At 38.2% G+C, this 19,260-nt stretch overlaps 1 protein-coding gene across 1 annotated transcript in view; it reads right to left on the reverse strand.

Moving 5' to 3' along the window:
• Window positions 1-19,260, reverse strand: part of Slc26a7 (solute carrier family 26 member 7) — a 120,245-nt gene that overhangs the window by 84,370 nt on the left and 16,615 nt on the right. Inside the window, exons 3-4 of the mRNA XM_052718249.1 lie at window positions 16,450-16,560; window positions 10,224-10,396 (exon numbers count right to left, since the gene is read on the reverse strand). Of these exons, the coding sequence (XP_052574209.1) occupies window positions 10,224-10,396; window positions 16,450-16,560 (284 nt within the window). The remainder of the gene's footprint in view (window positions 1-10,223; window positions 10,397-16,449; window positions 16,561-19,260) is intronic.

The following is a 19,260-nucleotide window of genomic DNA, read 5'->3' on the forward strand; positions in this document are numbered from 1 at the left end:
GGACTGAAGTCAATCAACAAGCAAATAAAAGCTAAAAATAAGTCAGCACCACTATTATATCCAATAAAATAGACTCACCCTTACTTACATTATCTAAACTGAAAACCAATAAAGGGCCTTCAAAGTTAAACTATGCCACAGCTCAAATCAAACTGAATATGCCACCAACATAAACGAAATACACATTTTTCTCTGAAGTCCAATAGAACACTCTGTAAATAGAGCACATTCTGTGTCACATAGAAAGACTTAGCACACACAAAAGAAATGAGATAATTTCTTGTAACTTCTCAGCTCACAGTTTACTAAAACAACAACAAAAAAATTGATACCAGATGAAACTACACAAATACTAGATAGACACTGAGCAATGTTCTTCAACAATACACTATTCATTATGAAAGTATAACCTCCTAGGAACTTTGGAATACAACTAAGGCAGTTCCAAAAGAAAGTTTTACAGCTATGAGTTTCAGCTGTAAAAAAATAAGACCATGAATACATAATACAATATGATAGCAGATCTTAAAAACAAGAAGCCAAAAACAAAACCAGTAGGCCACAAGAAATAATAATAAAGATCTGGAAATAAATTGATAAGATAGAGACTAAACGAACAACGCATAGGACCATCAGACACAAACTCCATTCTTTGAAAAGCAAAGCTTAGAAACTGCTAGCCAAACTAACCAAAAGAAATAGAGGGAAGGCCCAAATAAATAAAATGTGAAACTGAATAAAAGGGGTGATACAGAAATTTCCAGTAGAAAGCAAAAGATTAATAAGGAGTATTTTGAAAACTTATATTCCAACAAACTAGAATATCTACATGAAATGGATAAATTATTAGTAACATATGACTTAGCCAAATAAATTAAGATGATATAAACAACTTAGACAGATTCATAACAATTAACAAGAATGAAGCAGTAGTAAAATGTTTCTTAACAAAGAAAAGCCCAGGGACAGACTGATTTATTGCAAAATACTAATAAACCCTTAAGGGTAAGCTAACACTACTAATACTCCTCAGATCATTCTAGAATCAGAAATAGAAGGAATACTACCAAAGGCCTTCTGGGTAAGGTCATAACAATGCTAAGAAATGATACACCAATTTCTCTGATGAACATATTACAAAAGTTCTCAATAAAATACTTGAAAATATGTTCAAGAGCAAAATAAGAACACCATACTAGTGCTAAATAATTCCTCATTCATGCTCATGAAAGTAACCATAATTAAACACAACAAATGAGAAAAGAGACACCAAAGTATAATGGGTCGTGTTTGGATGAATAGTTTCAGCAGAAAAGAGATGGGGAGTGAAAAGGGAGAGGATTACCAAACTTTCAGTATATACATGTATGAAACTGTTAAAGAATAAAAATTTTAAATCAGATTTAAAAATATCAAACCCCAAGAGCAAGTCGATCTCATATAAGGGATACAAGATTTGTTCAACACAAATCAAAAACTATACTAAAACATATAAATGTTTTATGTTATGACTTATGAATGGTAATGAAAGATCTCAATATATGCAAAAATCCAATATCCCTTCCTCATAAGAGAGCCCTGATGGAAACTTAGAATTAAAAGACTATATCTCAACATCACAAAGGCTAGAGATATAATAGACTAGGTACTAACCTTATACCAAATGGAAAGAAGCTGAATATATTTCCTTTAAGAGAAGTGTGACGAGAGGATCCACTCCATTTTCTATTCAACACAGTTCTCAAAATCTTCGAGTGGTAGGACAGGAGAAAGTAATAAAAAAAGGTACAATATAGGATAGCAAGAAGCCAAAGTATTCCTACTTGCAGACTGTATCATTCTATACTGCAAGATCTTCAAGATTCAAAAAAAAGTAGTAGTATACAAAACTGTGGGAGTTTGAATAAGAGTGGCCCCAATAGGCACAAACTTTAGAATGCTTGGTTCCCAGCTGGTTGCTGATTAGGAAGGATTAGGAGATGTGGTCTTGTCAGAGGAGGTATATCATCATTTTGGGTTGGTTTTGAGGTTTCAAAAGCCCACACCAGACCCAGCATCTGCCTCTGTCTATCTACTGCCAGTGAATCAGGATGTAAAGCTCTCAGCTCCTGCTTCAGCATCATGCCTGTCTGCTCCCACCATGATGATAGTGAAGTAACCTGCTGAAACTACAGGCAAGCCCACAATTAAATTCTTTCTTTTATAAGAGTTGCCTTGTGTCTTTTCAGAGCAACAAAATGGTAACTAAAACAGTAGTTGGTACCAGAGACGGGCCTGCACATGCTGTTTGGAAGAATATGGAAGACTTTAGGACTTTGGACTGGAGAAGAGGTTGAATGCTTTAAGTGGGGTTTAAAGGGCTAACCTAGTAGGAACATGAAAGAAAGTAGTGCTGATGGGGTGTGATTTGAACTACAGAGTCCTGGCTCAAGAGGTTTCAGAGAGTAACAATATTAATATTAGCAGCTGAGCTACAGACCATTCTTGTGAGATTTTGGCAAAGAATGGGACTATATTTTGTCCTTGTCCTAAGAGCTTCCTGAGGTTAAATTGAAGAGTTTTGGTTTAATGTCATTGGCAGAAATTGCAAGACAGCCTAGTATTGACTGTGTCCTGTGGTTATTTGCAATCACTCATATGCAGATCCACAATGAAAAGGTGCAAGCTGGCTGGAGAGAAATACAAAATGTACAGTTTGAAGAGAAAAGGAGCACCTGGAAATGTAATGTTGGAGCCAAGTCCTGTGCTCAAGGAGATAAAAAGCTTAAAGAAAGGCCTGATGCTAAATGAGAGCGTCATACCCTTAGGGCAAGACCCAACACAGCTAATCCTGTATCCTGTGAAAGGAACAAGCCTGGGGGATTTCCTCAGTCTAGAAACCATCAAGTCAAAGCTGACAGAAGGTGGCCAGGTTTCAGCCCAAGCAGGCAGCAGAATTTAGCAGCTTTGACCACATGGTTCAGAATTTAAAGTCAATAATGATATAGGCAAGGAGTTATGTAACCTTGCTCTGTGATTAAAGGAAGCCACTGGGTCCAGGCATCTTGCAGGGCAGTCCCTGCATGGAGGCTTAGAGAGGCCATTGCATGAAGCTGTGAAGGTGAAGCCTGGATTGAGTTGGAGATGCCAAGATGTTGGAGATATGAGAATTGCCAAGAAGAGCTGCCAGCTGCAGGGTGTGGAACCAGCATCATTTCATGTTGGAATCAAGTGATCTGATTTCTTATTTTACAAGGGGTTATGGTTAAGAGCTTGCCTTGAGTCTCAGAAGAAACTTCAGACTTTGAAATTGAAAGACTATGGGACCTTTGAAGTTGGACTAAATACATTTTGCATTATGATAGGGGTACCAGCCTATGGGCGTCAGGGGGTGAAATGTAGTAGTTTAAATGAGAATGTCCCCAGTAGGTGCATATGTTTGAATGATTGGTACCCAGTTGCTATAAACTGTTGAGAAGGATTAGGGGGTGTGGCTTTGTTAGAGATGTGTCACTGGGGTTGGTTTTAAGGTTTCAAAAGCCCACACTAGGCCCAGTATCAGCCTTTTTCTCTGTTTACTGTCTATCAATCAAGATGTACTGCTCTCAGCTACTGCTCTAGAACCACACTCATCTGCTTCCTGCCATGATGATAATGGACTAACAGTCTGAGCCTACAAACAAGTCCCCAGTTAAAAGTTGCCTTGGTCATGGTGTCTCTTCAAAGCAATAGAACAGTAACTAAGACCAAAAAAAAGGGCTTACTAAAAAAGAAATCAGGGAAAATTCCCATCTGTAATAGCTATTAAACATTATAAAATATCTAGGAATAAACGAAGTTAACTAAGGAGGTAAAAGACCTCTACAACAAAACCTTTAATATACTAATGAAAGAAATTAAAGAAGACATCAAGCACTAGAAAAACTCTCCCATGCTTACAAATTGGCAGACTCAGCATTGTAAAAAGTCTATATTACTGAAATGGAGCTACAGGTTCAATGAAATCTATTTTAAAAATATCAATGACATTCTTCACATAACTAGAAAACACAATTCTTAAATCCACATGGAAGCATGAAAGAGCCTTAAAAAGCAAGGCAAGCCTACACAGAAAGATCACTATTGTAGATCCTTATTCCTCACCCTACACAAACAGCAATTAGAAATGATTCAACGACCTTGATATAAGATTTGTACTTTTAAAATGCTAGAGGAAAAAATAAGTAAAATACTTCAAGATATGGGCATAGGCAAGGACTTTCCAAACAGAACTCCAGCATGGGAAACAATCGCAAAATACATAGATAAAGTTCCATAAAATTAAAAAGCTTGTGCAGAACAAAGAAAGTGATCACGAGAAGAGACAGCCTATGGAATGGGAGAAGATCCTTGCCAGCTACACGTCAGATATGGGAGTAATGCATATAATACATAAAGAACTGAGAAACTTAAACACAAAATGAATCCAGTTGTCCAACCAGTCAATGGAAAAATGGAGGGACTACACCATTCTCAAAAGGAGAAATACAAATGGTTAAGAAATATTGAGAATGCTGAAAAGAAAAGGAAGTGCTTTAGGATTGCTTCTCATCACAGTCAGAATGACTGACTGTCAAAAACAAATAGCTGCAAAGGCTGGTGAAGATGCTGGGAAAGGGAGTCCATCCTCGTGTTAGTGGAAGATAAACAGGTAAAGAGAGCCACTTGGGCGTCAGTGAGGAGGTTTGAGGTTCTTAAAAACATACAGGATTACCATACAAATCACCAATATCATTCTCAATTTATATATATATATATATATATATGTAAATATAATATATATCACAAGGGTTTTAAGTCAACACACTACAGAGATGGTTACACATTCATGTTTATTGCTTCACAATTGACAGTTTTCAGGATATGAAACAAACCAATATATCTATCAATATTTGAGCAGACAAAATGTGGTCTATATACACAATAAACTTTTATGTACCCATAACGAGGAATGAAATTGTGACATTTTCAAGTCAGTGGGTGAGTGTGCATGTGAAGTGGTGTAAGCTGGACCCAGAAAGAAAAATGTGACACATTTTTTCTCATGTGTTGACTCTTGATGAAGCAGGTACTGTGAATGGGAGGAAGACATCTTACGAGAGTTGGAAGACAGACTGTAGGAATACCTGTGACAAGAAAGCAGAAGAAGCCAACTGAGAAGGAAGAAGCAGAGCAAAAGGAAGGAGACAGGGAGATGGGAGGGAGCAGTAGGGAAGAAGAGTGAATTAAAAAGTAAAATGGTGTGTGTGCGTGTGTGTGCGTGTGTGTGTGTGTGTGTGTGTGTGTATGTGAGTGTGTGTGTATGTGTGTGTTTGTGGGGGGGTATGTGTACATATTTGTGTATGTATGTGTGTTTATGTGTGTATGTATGTATGTGGGTGGGTGGGTATGTGTGTGGGTATGTGTGTATATATGTGTGGGTATGTGTGTGTGTATGTATGTGTGTTTATGTGTGTGTGTGGGTATGTGTGTGGGTATATGTGGCCATGTGTGTGTGTATGTATGTGTGTTTATGTGTGTGTGTGTGTGTGTGTGTGTGTGTGTGTGTGTGTGTGTGAAAACACCAAATTAAAACAATTACTTTGTATGGTGAATTAAAGAAAATATAGAAATTAAAAAGTATTAAAATATAAAATTAACACGTAAAATTAGGTTTCCGAGCCACAAAAGGTAGCCGCATGGTATAATGTTAAAGAAAATCCTATTTATAACAGCAGCAAAGCAGTATAAATCCTCAGGAATAAGTGTCACAAAGATGTGTAAAATCTGTACAAGAAGACTTTACTAGACCACTGAAGCACACAAAACTAAACCTGAACAAAACTAAAGTATCCTGTGTTCTTGGGTGTGATTAACCAGTGTTATAAAGACAGCATTAACACCATAACAATATAAATTCCAACGTAATTGCTTTCGTGGATACTAAAACCATGCTAGGAACCATCATGAATAGGCACAAAAACCCACAAAGGTCAGCTGTCCTATATGACACTAAATAATAAAATGAAGTCTCTATGAAAGCAAGTGTTACTGTCCCGAGAACAGATACACAGTGAATAGGATAGATTCTGAATTCTATCTAAATACTTATGGAAAAAATAAGGTTGGCACATTACATCTATACAAACCGGAACCCTTAAATACATGTTGCTGACACAATGAGACAGCCACTTACAAAACAAGAATGAAGTCAGATTCACACATCACATCATATATTAAAAAAAAAAAAAAAAAACTTCACTTTTTTCATTTTATATCCCTGGTTCTTTTTTTTCCTTCCTTCCTTCCTTTTGTTTTTGTTTTTCAAGACACGGTATCTCTGTGTATATTCCTGGCTGTCCTGAAACTCACTCTGTTTACCAGGCTGACGTTGAACTCAAGAGACCCACCTGACTCGGCTTCCCGAGTGCTGATATTAAAGACATGCGCCACCACTGCCTGGCTAACATCCCTAGTTCTTTAGGCCTTTGCACTTAGCTAGAAGGCAATGTAATTCTATGAACATTAAAAACTTTTCCTCAGTCATCAAAAAAAGCAAATATAAAGGGAAACAAATTCAAATCCTAGTAGTGCCAGGAGGAGGAAGTATGTGAATTCCTCTATCAACTCATTGTAACCGAAAAGCTTTCCAATGCTTGCTTAAAATTCATTGACAATATAAAAAATGACTTATGAATTTGATACAATATATTTTTCAATTGTATATGGTAAAATACAATCAAATAATGTTCAAAATAAAAAATTAGCAACACAAAGCATACTTACGGGCTAAAATCCCTAACATAGAGAACTCTTGGAATTTGAAGGGAAAGAGACAGAAAGAAAAGACTTCTGGAAAAATTAGAAAAGATCCCAGGATTCTAGGGTCAGTTGCCAGTAAGAGATAGACAGACAAACAGACAGACAGACAAGAAAGGGAAGAAGAGAGAAGAAAGGGAGGGAGGGAGAGAGATTGAAAACTGAAAAGCATACTAAGGCACAGGGCACTGTTATGTAATAAAAGAAAGCAGATCAATTTGTTAATTGAATGTGCTGACAGACATGGCCACCTACCAATATGCCAACCGAAGCAACTGACGTCTCTACAATCTGCCTCTGAGGACTGGCCCGTCTGCCCTCTGCAGCTAAGAACACTTCTAATTGACACAGTCTGGGAATCAGGTCAATCGTGAGTGCTTCAGAAAACTTAAAAAACATTAATAATTGTATGTATTGGGCCTTCGGGAGGAGGGCAACATAAAAGTAAGAAAAACAATCCAACAATGGTTGAAAAGCATCCTGTGCTTGCAGAACACTTTCCTCGTTGTCAATGGACTTAGGACAGATAAAGGAAAGTCATGGTGGAGGAGGTGGATCCCAAAGATCTCCCCGACTCCACAGTTCTAGCCCAACAATGGACAGATGAATGTGGGGTCACATGAAGTTCAGGCATCTGCTTACAGGTTGACTAACTCACTGATCCAGGACCTGAGCCTGGACAGTGGAAGGAAAGCAGATGTTTGAGGAGCTTTTAAGAGAAAACACATAACTATCTGGATCCCATTTTACAAGCAATAAAAGGCTGTGAAATGAAACCATTTTATTATCTTTAATAATATCCTGCTTTACTCTTCAGTTTCTCAGGAGTTTCACTGAGAGCAGTGAGATTTAGTTTTCTTGCTCAGATCTTGGCCTCTTCTTTTATATTTCACTATGTAAGTTCTTATCCAAATATGCTGAATTATAATAAAATACCAGGTGATCATTTGAGCCTCATAGAAAATGGTTAAAATGAGAGTAAGAAGACAGTTAGTAGTCTATTAACAATAATAGAAAAGTACTAATATCCACCTATAACTACTTGTTTTGTGCTGCATTGGTTAACAGAAATGTAAAATAATGGATCAAGGGGAAGCATTGTGATCTTTTTACCATTTTAATACAGAGATTTTCTTTTTTTTTTTTTTTTTTTTTTGGTTTTTCGAGACAGGGTTTCTCTGTGTAGCTTTGCGCCTTTCCTGGAACTCACTTGGTAGCCCAGGCTGGCCTCGAACTCACAGAGATCCGCCTGGCTCTGCCTCCCGAGTGCTGGGATTAAAGGCGTGCGCCACCACCGCCCGGCGAGATTTTCATTTTAAATGAGCAGGAATTAAGAAAAACTTGATCAAATTCAGGGTAACATATCTGGGCCCAATCACCAGTTCACACAGCTGATTCTGTCTGAGACAGAGCCATAGTCAGGTGTTTTCCAGAGCCTTCCAAGGACCATGAGAGCAAAGGTCAGCAAGCCTGCCCACACAAGTGTATGCTGGCCGCATCCACGTTTGAAAGCACTAGGTGAAGGTCACAGGGTAACAGAGCTGGGCTGTGCTTCCTCCTTCTGTCTAAAGCCTGAATCTGACAGGCCGGCTAGTCCACTCAGTCACTGAGGTAAAACAGTTCGTTTTTCTCAGCAACTACGCAGACCAGTTCTTACTGCATTTCAAACCTTGATTCTTCAGTTCTTCTGATACAATCAGAAGGCAATATTCTAAGGATTTGAGTTTCTTTTTCTCTAGATCACATTTGTTCCTTCCCATTTATTCACACAATTATCAACTATTCTCCCTTTCTGCTCTTCATATATGATCTTGTAAATCATGGGGCAATATTTCAAAAGGAACTATCAGCCCAGAACAAAGACCCTCAGAAAAGTTATACAGACATGATTTAGATTACAAGAATGAGAAGGCAAAAATGACCACTATACAAGGAATTTTGTGCTTGGTATTTAGTGTCTTTCTGTGTGTTTACGGTTTTGAGTGTGAAATGTATCTTCAAAACTGATGCTGAAGGTTTGCTTCCCAAAGCAATGTTCAGAGTGAAGATTAGACCATTATGGCTGGGACCCAATCCATGGACAGAGTCATGGTCTGGTGTTGTTACTGGGAGGTGAAAACTAAGGATGAAGCCACGTTGCAGGCAGTGGATCACAGACGATGTGCTTCAGAGACTGCCAGTGTCCAAATTCACTCCCCTTCTCCCTGCTTTCTGGCTACCCCATGATGAGCTTTTTCCTTCTGTGATGTTCTGTGTCATCACTGGCCCTGAAATAAAGCTTAGTGATGGTGGACTGATTGATAGTTCTGAAACTATGGGCACGACTGAATCCTTTCTCCTGTAAGTTGTTTTAATCAGGCACGTTATCAGTTACCAAAAGTGACTGACAGGTCATGTCCATCTTAAAGTCTCTTCTGAGGGATCCAGGTCTGATCATTTCATTAAAAACAGCAAATACCAAACGTTGATATTCTGAGGAGAATTTAACAATAGCCCATGTGGCAGCATTAGACATTCCGAGTTGTAAAAAAGGCAAAGACTGGTAGAATCTGAGTCCAGAGACCTCATAGCAGCAAGCCCGGGATACAGACTGAGGGCCATCTCTTGCCCGTGTATAGAACAAAATCATAAAGTGCTTAAGTAGAGAAGCATTTGAGAAAGCTAGCTGCATCTTCCTATTGTAGAAATTTCACCCACAACATTCCTTCCAATGATACTCTGGTCATGTATGAACACAGCATGGACTCACTGTATTATGGGGAAGCCCATTCAACCTTTATAAAAATATTTATTCTTGACTTTACATGTACGAGTATTTTACCTATGTGAATATATGTGTACCATATCATGTGTGTGCCTGGTTCCCCTAGAGGCCAGAAGAGGATGTTGGATCCCCTGAAACTAGACGGGCAGTTTTCAGCCTCCATGTGGGTGTTTAGAAACGAAACTATGTCCTTGGCAAGAGCAGCAAGTGTTTTCACTCAGCCATCTCTCCAGGCCATAAGACACTCTTTAAAAATATTAAAATTTTACTTTAATTTTAATTTATGTTTTTGTCTATAACTTTTTACGCAATATATTTTATCATATTCTTTCCCCTTCTCCAACTTCTTCTAGGTCCTCAACATCTCCTTACCCACTCAACTTCATGTTCACCCCCCACTCAAAAAAAAAAAAAAAACCTTTTAAAGATCTGATTTTGTTAAACGTTTCTCTGTGTGTTCAATTTGTTGATTCTACTTCATTCATCTAAGCAGCATTTATAGAACCACTGTGTATTTCCGTAATCATAAGATACATCTGCCCTTTTTCCATCTGGAGAAAAACCCCTGGTTAAAAACACAACCCTGCCGGAGTTCCTTTTGCTCCTGTTCCCCTCTGTCCTCTCCAGGCTCCGAGCTGCTTACCTGAATCACTCCTCCCAAGAAGGAAACCGCCGTGGCAACCCCGATTCTCTGGAGCTCGAAGTCGGATAAGCCTAGCACACTTGAGTTACTCTGAATGCTGAGGTTCCTGCTGCTTTGAGGGACTAGCCTTTCCACAGCGTTGGCTGATATCAAGGAAGTCAAGGCAAAGGTGCCTGAAAATGAGAACAATATTAGAAAATATCCACAGAAACATTAAAGAGTTGCTAGATTCTTTCGTGAATATTAAAAAGCCAACAAGAGCTCCGAGAAATATGCTCTACCCCACTTCTCGGCCTTTCACTCCACTCCATGAAAGAAACAGTACATCTGCCCTGCTGCGATGCCCACTGAGCTATCGTGTCTTTCTGAGTCACACACTTTCCTAACTCTCTGCATAGAGACCATCTAAGATGCAGGATTGTGGCCTAGATTTACATCCAGCCCTTCAACATACCAACAACACCACCTAAAGTACATCACTCTGGGTCTAACTTGCCTTATCCACTAAATGATACTCATACCCAGGCTACAGGGTTTGAGGGGAATAAAAGGAGAAAAGCTTGAAGACCTTGATGGGTAACTATAAACCTGCTGGCTAAAATGCAAGGTCCTCTGATCTACCAAAACAAGCTCTTATCTTCCAAGATGTGGCTCAAATTCCATAGTCATGACTATCTATCCAGATCTTCCTCTCCATGCTATATGCTTTCTATCTGCAATGATTTCATAATTGAGTAGACTTTCATGGACAAAATGCCAGGGCCTATAAAATGATTAAACCCACGGTGCTCACCATGTAAAGTAGAAACTGCTTTTAGCGTTCAGTGCTTATTTCCTAGGAATATTCACAGCCTTGATTGTAAGCAGGACTTTGTTCAGTATGCTCCCCTCTTCCTGACAAGAGCTCTCATGCCTTTCTTTCTGGCATAGCTTGCCTGAGAATGCAGCAGCATAGATGAGAAACGCTGGTTCCCCCAGGAAAGGTTGAAGAAACACATGCTGTGTTGAGCAAGCATCCCCTTACTTCATCACTTAAAGACCCTACCTTGTCCCATTTTGTATGTCAGCCTTTGGGGAAAGCTACTCTATGGGACATAGGCAACCTAACACAGACAAGATAAGGACAACAGAAGCTGGTCTTAGTGGAAACCTAGCACACTGTCTGCTTTTCTTACTAGAGCAGAGGATTTGGAGGAGATCTGTGGTCTGCACTGTGGGTTTAGGGCAATGTGGGGGTGTGGATCCCAATGGACTTGGACTTAAATCTCATAACTATTTCCTCAATCTCTTTGTCCAGAAAAAGAGCACATTCTTCATCATTTGGGATTTTTATAAGGCTTAAATGTCATATAAACATATCATAGTTAGCACCCAATGGTGTGTTGTCAGTACCCATTAAATGTCAACCACTCAGCTAAGTCTTAGTAAGACTGAGTTAATAATGTTCTGTTATGGTTATGCTCTGTTCTCTGAGAGATGATGGTATACAAATACATAGAAAAAAATAAGTATTAGTCTCTCTGTGAGCTAGGTGGTTTTTGTTGTTGTTGTTGTTTTGAGACAGGGTTTCTCTGTGTAGCTTTAGAGCCTGTCCTGGAACTTGCTCTGTAGACCAGGCTGGCTTCTATCTCACAGAGATCGACCTGCCTCTGCCTCCCGAGTGCTTAGATTAAAGGCGTGCGCCACCACCGCCCAGTAGAGCTAGGTGTTCTTAATAAATCAATAGATATTAATTGTTAAAAAGTGTACTCATCATGAAGAACTAAATTAAGAATACAACTAACAATAAGGGACAAGATTCTAACACCCATATGGGTAACTCGAAGTAAAGAACATTCATCAGATAAGACATAATTTACAGCAGATATCCTTAAGATCAAATGATACAGTAAGTGCTCTCCAAAGCACAGACCAACACACATTCTACCGAAGCCACATAACAGATAACTGCAGATTTCAAAAGAAAAACAAATGCATTAATTTGGTTTAGGATTCTATTTCTTGGTATTTTATAAAAGATAGGAAGTTACTGAATAAGACAGAAGAAGCCATCTGAAAGGCTTTGTTGTGGGGAGAATGAGCTTCAGTCAGCCCAATTTTGAGATAAATAAAGAATAAACTAAGAACAAAATTAAGGCATATCTAAAGGTTGGAGACAGTAAGACATATTGTCACATATTGTCTTAAACAATTTGGTTCTATTAGGATCATACCCAGATTTATTTTTCTCTTTTCTAGTTTCAGGGATGAATCAGTTGATTCTTTTCCATGACTTCTATGTGTCACATTATGTTTTGCACAATTTCATTTAAATACATTTTAAGTAATCATATTTTAAATTAATCATGAAAATTCAAATTGCTAAATAAACTAGCACATTTAACATTTCACACTTTGGCTTCAGGAAGTAAGTGATTTTCAAAGATATGTAAGCTCAGTGCAACTGTACTTTCTTCCACTGAGCCTGCACAAGAATGAGCCTGTTAATGGCCAACCATGGATGGCTGGGGGTGCTCAAGAGGCTTTCATGCCCTCCTCCTTCACTAGTGGCCATTGGTGAACTATGGGAATTGGGGAGTCAATGCCATCATTCGAACAACCATTGGTGAACCCTCTAAGTTCCAATGGAGAATTCCAAGCACACACTGATGGTTCTGATTATACATATTGCATCTTAAAGCAAAAACATGAATATCGAAAAAGGATTTGAAAAGAGGGTATGTTGACGGGAGAAAAGGAGACAGTGAAGGATAGAAGGGCAAGGAGCAATCACATTCCTTGTTTACATATATAAAATATCAAAGAACAAACTTAAATTTTAAAATGATTCTTGCATAATGTCGTATCGTGTTTAGTAATTTGGTATTGCATTCTGAACACCTAACTGGGAGGCTAAAATCCAAGATAAGATGCTTTTCTTTCACAAAAGTACATTGGTTTCTTAATAAAGTTTTGGGGTGTAACTCTCCCACCTACACTACACTATGACCAAATAAAAGAGAAATATGATTTGTATTTGTAAATATTTGTGGGTATTTTTAGAGATTCAATGACCCTTATAAGTTAAGATCACAGGAAGGTCCCCAAAGTCATTTTTGTAGTTCCCCTGTCATTTATATCAGGAGGGAAAGCATCATCTATTTGTTACCAGTGTTGATGACTAATATTAACTTTCAACCAAAATAGGAAGCTCTGGCAGGCTCTGAGAGGTATAAATTCAAAAATAGAAGGCCACCCACATTTCCTGTACAGTAGAATGACTGTGAAGTTTGCAAAATGTGCATTTTGAAACATCTATAGCTATTGATAACTTATTAAATAACGTTTTAGTTACAGAGTCCTACATAAATGGAAAATTTGAAACTATACAACCAGTAGAACATTTACAGTAATTACTTATGAAATGCAATGGTTTATGTAATTATATATTTCAGTATTATCAAATTATGTATTTTTGTAATTTGTTTTGAGACAGGAGTTCACTGTGCAGCTCAAGCAAGGCTTGAATGTGTGGCATGTGGTAGGATTCCTGTTGAAGCCTCCCAAGGGCTGGGATTAGAAGGTTAACTACCACACATGACGTTGACTTCTAGACTAATTATGGTCTATTGGGAAATTTCATTTCGCCTTTTTCTTTTCTCTTGTGTCAAACTGAAGAAATGTGTGTGAAGTCAGTTCTGAAGCTCTTGGCTCTTTCTTGTCACAGACACACTTAAATGCTCTGTGACAGAATTAGAAGACAGAACAACTGAAAAGCAACAAGCTCTCTGTAATTCCAGCATTCCAGAGGCTGAGGTCAGAGGATCGTTAGTGAAACCCTGTTTTAAATAATAAGTAAATACTGAAGAAAATCATGTTTAATTCATTCTGTGCTTTTCTCCTTTTGCATCTATCTGGAAGAAAACTCCCATTCAACGAGTGTTCTAAAACATTTTGTTGCCAAGAACAAAAAGATAGTTTGGGTTCCAGACTTGGCATATATGAGGTGTAAGTTGTATGTCTGTGACTTTAATCTGTGCTGTCACAAGAAACTTTGTGAGATTTTTTTTCCTAGTTCACCTAAAATGTATAAATAATACAAATTAACGTCCACTTTAAAGGACTGTGTTAAGACAAGAACATGTAAATTTCTTGAAATATACACATTGCTCTGAAACATAAACATACATAAAAACAGACATACGTGCATGTGCACACATGTACACATATGTACTAAAATATATATTTTGTATATAGTTGTATGACTCATAAAAGTAGAGATACATTTTGAGAATTCATTGTGACCAATTTCGCTGTTGTATGTATATCATAGTGCACTTATCCAAACTATATCAACTATGATGCCAAGTGTGACATAATATTATGAACCACAGTTTTATGTGATGTGTCATTTTGTTGACTGAAATATGTCATTATGTAAAGACGTGTGTGTGTGTAAAACCTCTTGTGAAAATACCAGTTCTAATTCAGCATGTCAGAAATAGAAACCAGTATCCTTGCATACCTAACAAGCCCCTCAGAATATTGTTTCACAGAGCACTTGTTAGGTGACAAGTCTGTAATGATGGCTAACTTTTGCTCTCTCGCTCATAACAAAGTTTGGTGATATAAAAACCAAATTTATACACATTATTGTATGAAAAAAAACCATACCAGTGTGCTGAGCAAAAATATGGCTTCCCAAGATTTCTATCCTAATCCTCTGAACCCAGAAATATGTATGCTCCATAGCAAGAAAAAATAAACGTAGCAGGCAAAGTTAAGTTCACTAATCAGCTGGTCTTCAAATACAGTTATCCTGGAGTCTTTGGATATAGCCAGTGAAATCACAACAGCTTGTAAGTACAGAAGATAGAGGCAAGAGAGTGGAGTCACAGAGAGATCTGAAGATGGCACCACTGGCCTTGGAAACTGTTTGAAAGGCCAGGAGCCCAGGAATGCAGGAAGCTTCTAGAAGACAGAACAGTCAAGAAGGTGAGCTAAAGCATGCAGTGATTGCTTGTGTAGGGTCTGGAAGACTTATTCACAGCACTGACCTCCAGAACTATAGAATTACTTCCTCTGTTTCAAGCCACTTATTTTGTGATAATTTGTGATAGTAATAAAGTAATACAATCAATAACAAACTGACCACAGAAGACAGATTGCAAACGTCACTCCTCAGAGGCTGAGATCTCATACAAATGAATAGCAATGTCTGCAGCTATTCCTATTGAATTACATTTTGTTATTAGCTGAATATTTAAGGATAAGGTGTCATTTTATAATAGGAAAACTCAATAAATGTTGCATTAATATAAGCAAGTGTTAAGTTAAACACAATATACTAAGTGTGTAGCTCTCACTAGCATAAGAAATGGGGGAGTGGTCATCTTATCATTTAAAAAGTAACATACAGAGTTTCAAAACTTTGCCCAGGGTCATGCAGGTGATAAACAACAAATGAGGCACGTGACTAGGTGTAGCTCACACAGAAGTGCAGCCGTTCTGCCACTGGAATAATCATGACCGTTCACCCTTTGTATTCATTTTTGTGTTTTTTCAGAGGTGCAGAGTGAGGAAGGGTAAGATACGTCAATTGAGTCAGGCAGTGGTGGTGCATGCCTTTAATCCCAGTACTCAGAAAGCAGAGGCAGGTGAATCTCTGAGTTCAAGGCCAACCTGGTCAACAGAGTCCCAGGACAGCCAAGAATACCCAGAAATTAAAGATAGAGAAATTCTATCTTTAAAAAAACAAAACTAAACAAAAAGATACATCAGTTAAAGGGTCTGTAGAATCTACTTAGAAGAGGCTGGGGTTGGGGATTTAGCTCAGTGGTAGAGCGCTTGCCTAGCAAGCGCAAGGCCCTGGGTTCGGTCCTCAGCTCTGGAAAAAAAAAAAAAAAAAAAAAAAAAAAAAAAAAAAAAAAAGAAGAGGCTTAGATCATTTAGTTCAAGAACCAAAGAAATACACTCAAAATATTTTTTAATATTTAAACAACTAAATTTTATAGTCTTTGTTTTTTTCAAATTTTTACATTCTCTTATTCCATTGTAAATTCATCAGTGCTTCTAGTTTCAGTTTCTTTTATAACACGGAATGTGGCAATAGATCATAGTGTGTATCTGGTAAATAAACATACCTCACCTATATCAGCAGGGTAGAATGGCTGTGAAAAGGTAATAATCACCTTGAGTCCCTTTTGTTAGTTATATGAGAAGCTTAAGCATAGACAGTAATGATTACCTGTGGCAACATGGCGTCCCATTCCAAATATGGCATAAATGATAGCTGGAAACAGAGATCCATATAAACCAAAGACTGGGTGTACAGATGAAAGAATAGCGAAGGACAGCCCTGTGAAGAAGTCCAGAGTAGTTAGGACCATCTCATGTCCCCAAGATACACAATAAAACAGTGACTGATGTGTATAAAGCCAAAATGAATATTTTAATTATTCTACTTATCAGCAAAACAAGTACTAGCATTATTGTACTAATCACGGAGACATTGCTCATCCATTCATATGTGTATTTCAATTCTCAGGACCACATGTTTTGGCACCCCTGCTTTTTCCCTAACTGCAGAGATGTCTAGAAGGAAATGGAAGTGTGGAGAACCTTCTTAGTGAAGTTTCTGTGATAAAGTCAAAGATGAACCTCTCTAGGCACACTCGGATTTCAGAAGCATTTGCACATGTCATTTTATTGTGCAGTAGCATCTGTGCAGCGCACAGGAACAGTAGTTTTACCACTGGACACAGGAGAAGCCTGAAGTGGAATGGGGTCTGGGCCTGGGGCACAAGGATAACCTAAAGCTAGCAGGGGGACTACCTGGGTGGGCAAGCTATGGGTGAGCATAGCAACAGGGTCAAGACAGAATCCTCTCCACTTTCCACTGACTGAACCCTAGACTGCATGTGAACTATAGGTTCTTAGAGTGGCAAAGAACTTGACTTTGCTTATTCCATGAGTGCATAAACTATAACTCACAATGATTCATCTTTACTTTTCATGGATACTACTGTCTACACAGTTTGGGTTACATCTACATAGAAAATTTTCCAATAGCTGTCTCAATGACCATTGATGGTTTTAATGTTACCAATACATGAGTTAAGACAAGTTCACTAAGATTTCCTGTCTGCAGCTGTTCTTGGCATTAAAGACCACCAGGGCAGCTCTTGAGAGTCCATTTGAGTTTAATACTTTGCATTTAATTGGAAAATAATGATACGTGGAAGCTCTACTAATGTTTCCTTTTTAAATCTTGTTTATTGATAATGGAATCCCTACGTCTGGTGAAAATAAATTAAAATTTATTACACAAGAGTCAGCAGCAGAAACTGCACTGTTTAATAAAAACAGTGGTGTGGGGTCCAATTAGGCCTGGTGGGAAGGGCTGTATTCAGATGCAGTTCTGAAACCCAGGTTGGCACTGGAAAGCTAAGTGTCCCCACCCCTAACAACCAGCCTCTCTTAGTAGCTTTCATGTAAATTACTTTGTAAGAAGTACTGTGTTTGCATCAACCCTGTGGAGGACTTGAAAATAACTGCCATTCATTTTTTTCAGAGTATGTTTTAGTCACCCACTTTCACCAGAGCCAGTGAGGAAGGCTGTAGGTAGCACAGTATTTGCCTAGCAAAGTTCTCAGTTCAGTCTCTGTGGTGGGGGGGGGGGGGCAGAATATAAACTAGACAAATTTTGTCACATATTTGCATTCATAGAAGCTTAAATGCTCCAAAAAATAAAGAAAGCTATCACCTAGTTAGAAGTATTTTCAAATTAGCACCATTGTTTGTCTTTTCTCCGCATTCACAAAAAAAAATGGTGCTCACTAAAGATATGAGCAGAGTTGCAACTCCCTAATGCTATTACCTAGAAAAATATTGTTACTAATGCTTATAGATACTCTATATTACTTAATCTTTGGTAAGGGTAAAAGTAACACAAATGAAAGTCTTAGGATATGAAAAAAAGAATCCGAAAAGGTGATGTGGAAGAAAAGAAAGAGAAATAAGAAAGATGGACAGATACACAGCTAGAAGACAAACAGAGAGACAATAGATAGATAGTAGACAGGTATACTATGGGTTGGTGGAAAGATAAATCGATGATGATGATGATGATGATGATGATGATGATAAAGACAGATGACAGATGATAGATAGATAGATAGATAGATAGATAGATAGATAGATAGATAAAACTTAAAGACAGAGATATTCTAATTCTGGTTATTTTTAAATCTCAAAAACCATGTATTGGCAGTGTGAAATATGTGAAATCATATAAGGCTGATGCAATCACAAAAATGGTTTCTAGAAGGCCTTAAAACACACAACTCTTATGGAGACATGTTTTGTAAGTATAGTAATGATCCATCAGAGAAGGGCAGAAAATACTCCAGTACTAGATTCTAATATTAAAATATCAGGAGATCAGCCCTTGGGAAGCCTATCAGCCTCTTGAGAAGCCCTGGAGGTTAAGTGGAATGCTCTCTATCTGCTGTCTTCCTCTTCAGTCCAGCATGCACAGAGAAGAGTTTTCCTGACTGCCCTTGCCTGCTGGCCCAGAAGGTCTTGAGAACTGGTAGGCAGCCCAGTCTTTGCCTCTGCTCTTACAATAACCCTTAGGCTGATATGACCACAAAGTGACTCAATCTCCATTGGTAAGAAAGAGAACAAGTTATCAGATAGAAATTGATTTCGACACTTAGGAGCTACACTTTTCCTTCAGTTTCAGAGCTGATCCTTTGACACCAGCATAAGGCAGGAAAGGCTGTATCCAGATTGAGTAATTCGGGACTGGGGACAGGTATTAGGATTATACCCGAAAAGTCATTCTATTAGAGGCCACACATTTTAAGGTCTGTAGATATTCATTTAGTGACCCCACATTATAATTGAAAGGTCAAGCACCTAGAACTCAGAAGCACAACTTTGTTCTCCTCTGGTATTACAGTACATTTTATAAGTTTAGCATTTGGTTCTAATATGAACTAAATACAACCCTCAAAACTACAGCTATAACAGCTCACTCACAATGGAATGTACT

The sequence above is a fragment of the Peromyscus californicus genome, unplaced genomic scaffold, assembly GCF_007827085.1.
Source record: "Peromyscus californicus insignis strain IS unplaced genomic scaffold, ASM782708v3 Scaffold_5__1_contigs__length_169319896, whole genome shotgun sequence".
Lineage (NCBI taxonomy): Eukaryota > Metazoa > Chordata > Mammalia > Rodentia > Cricetidae > Peromyscus > Peromyscus californicus.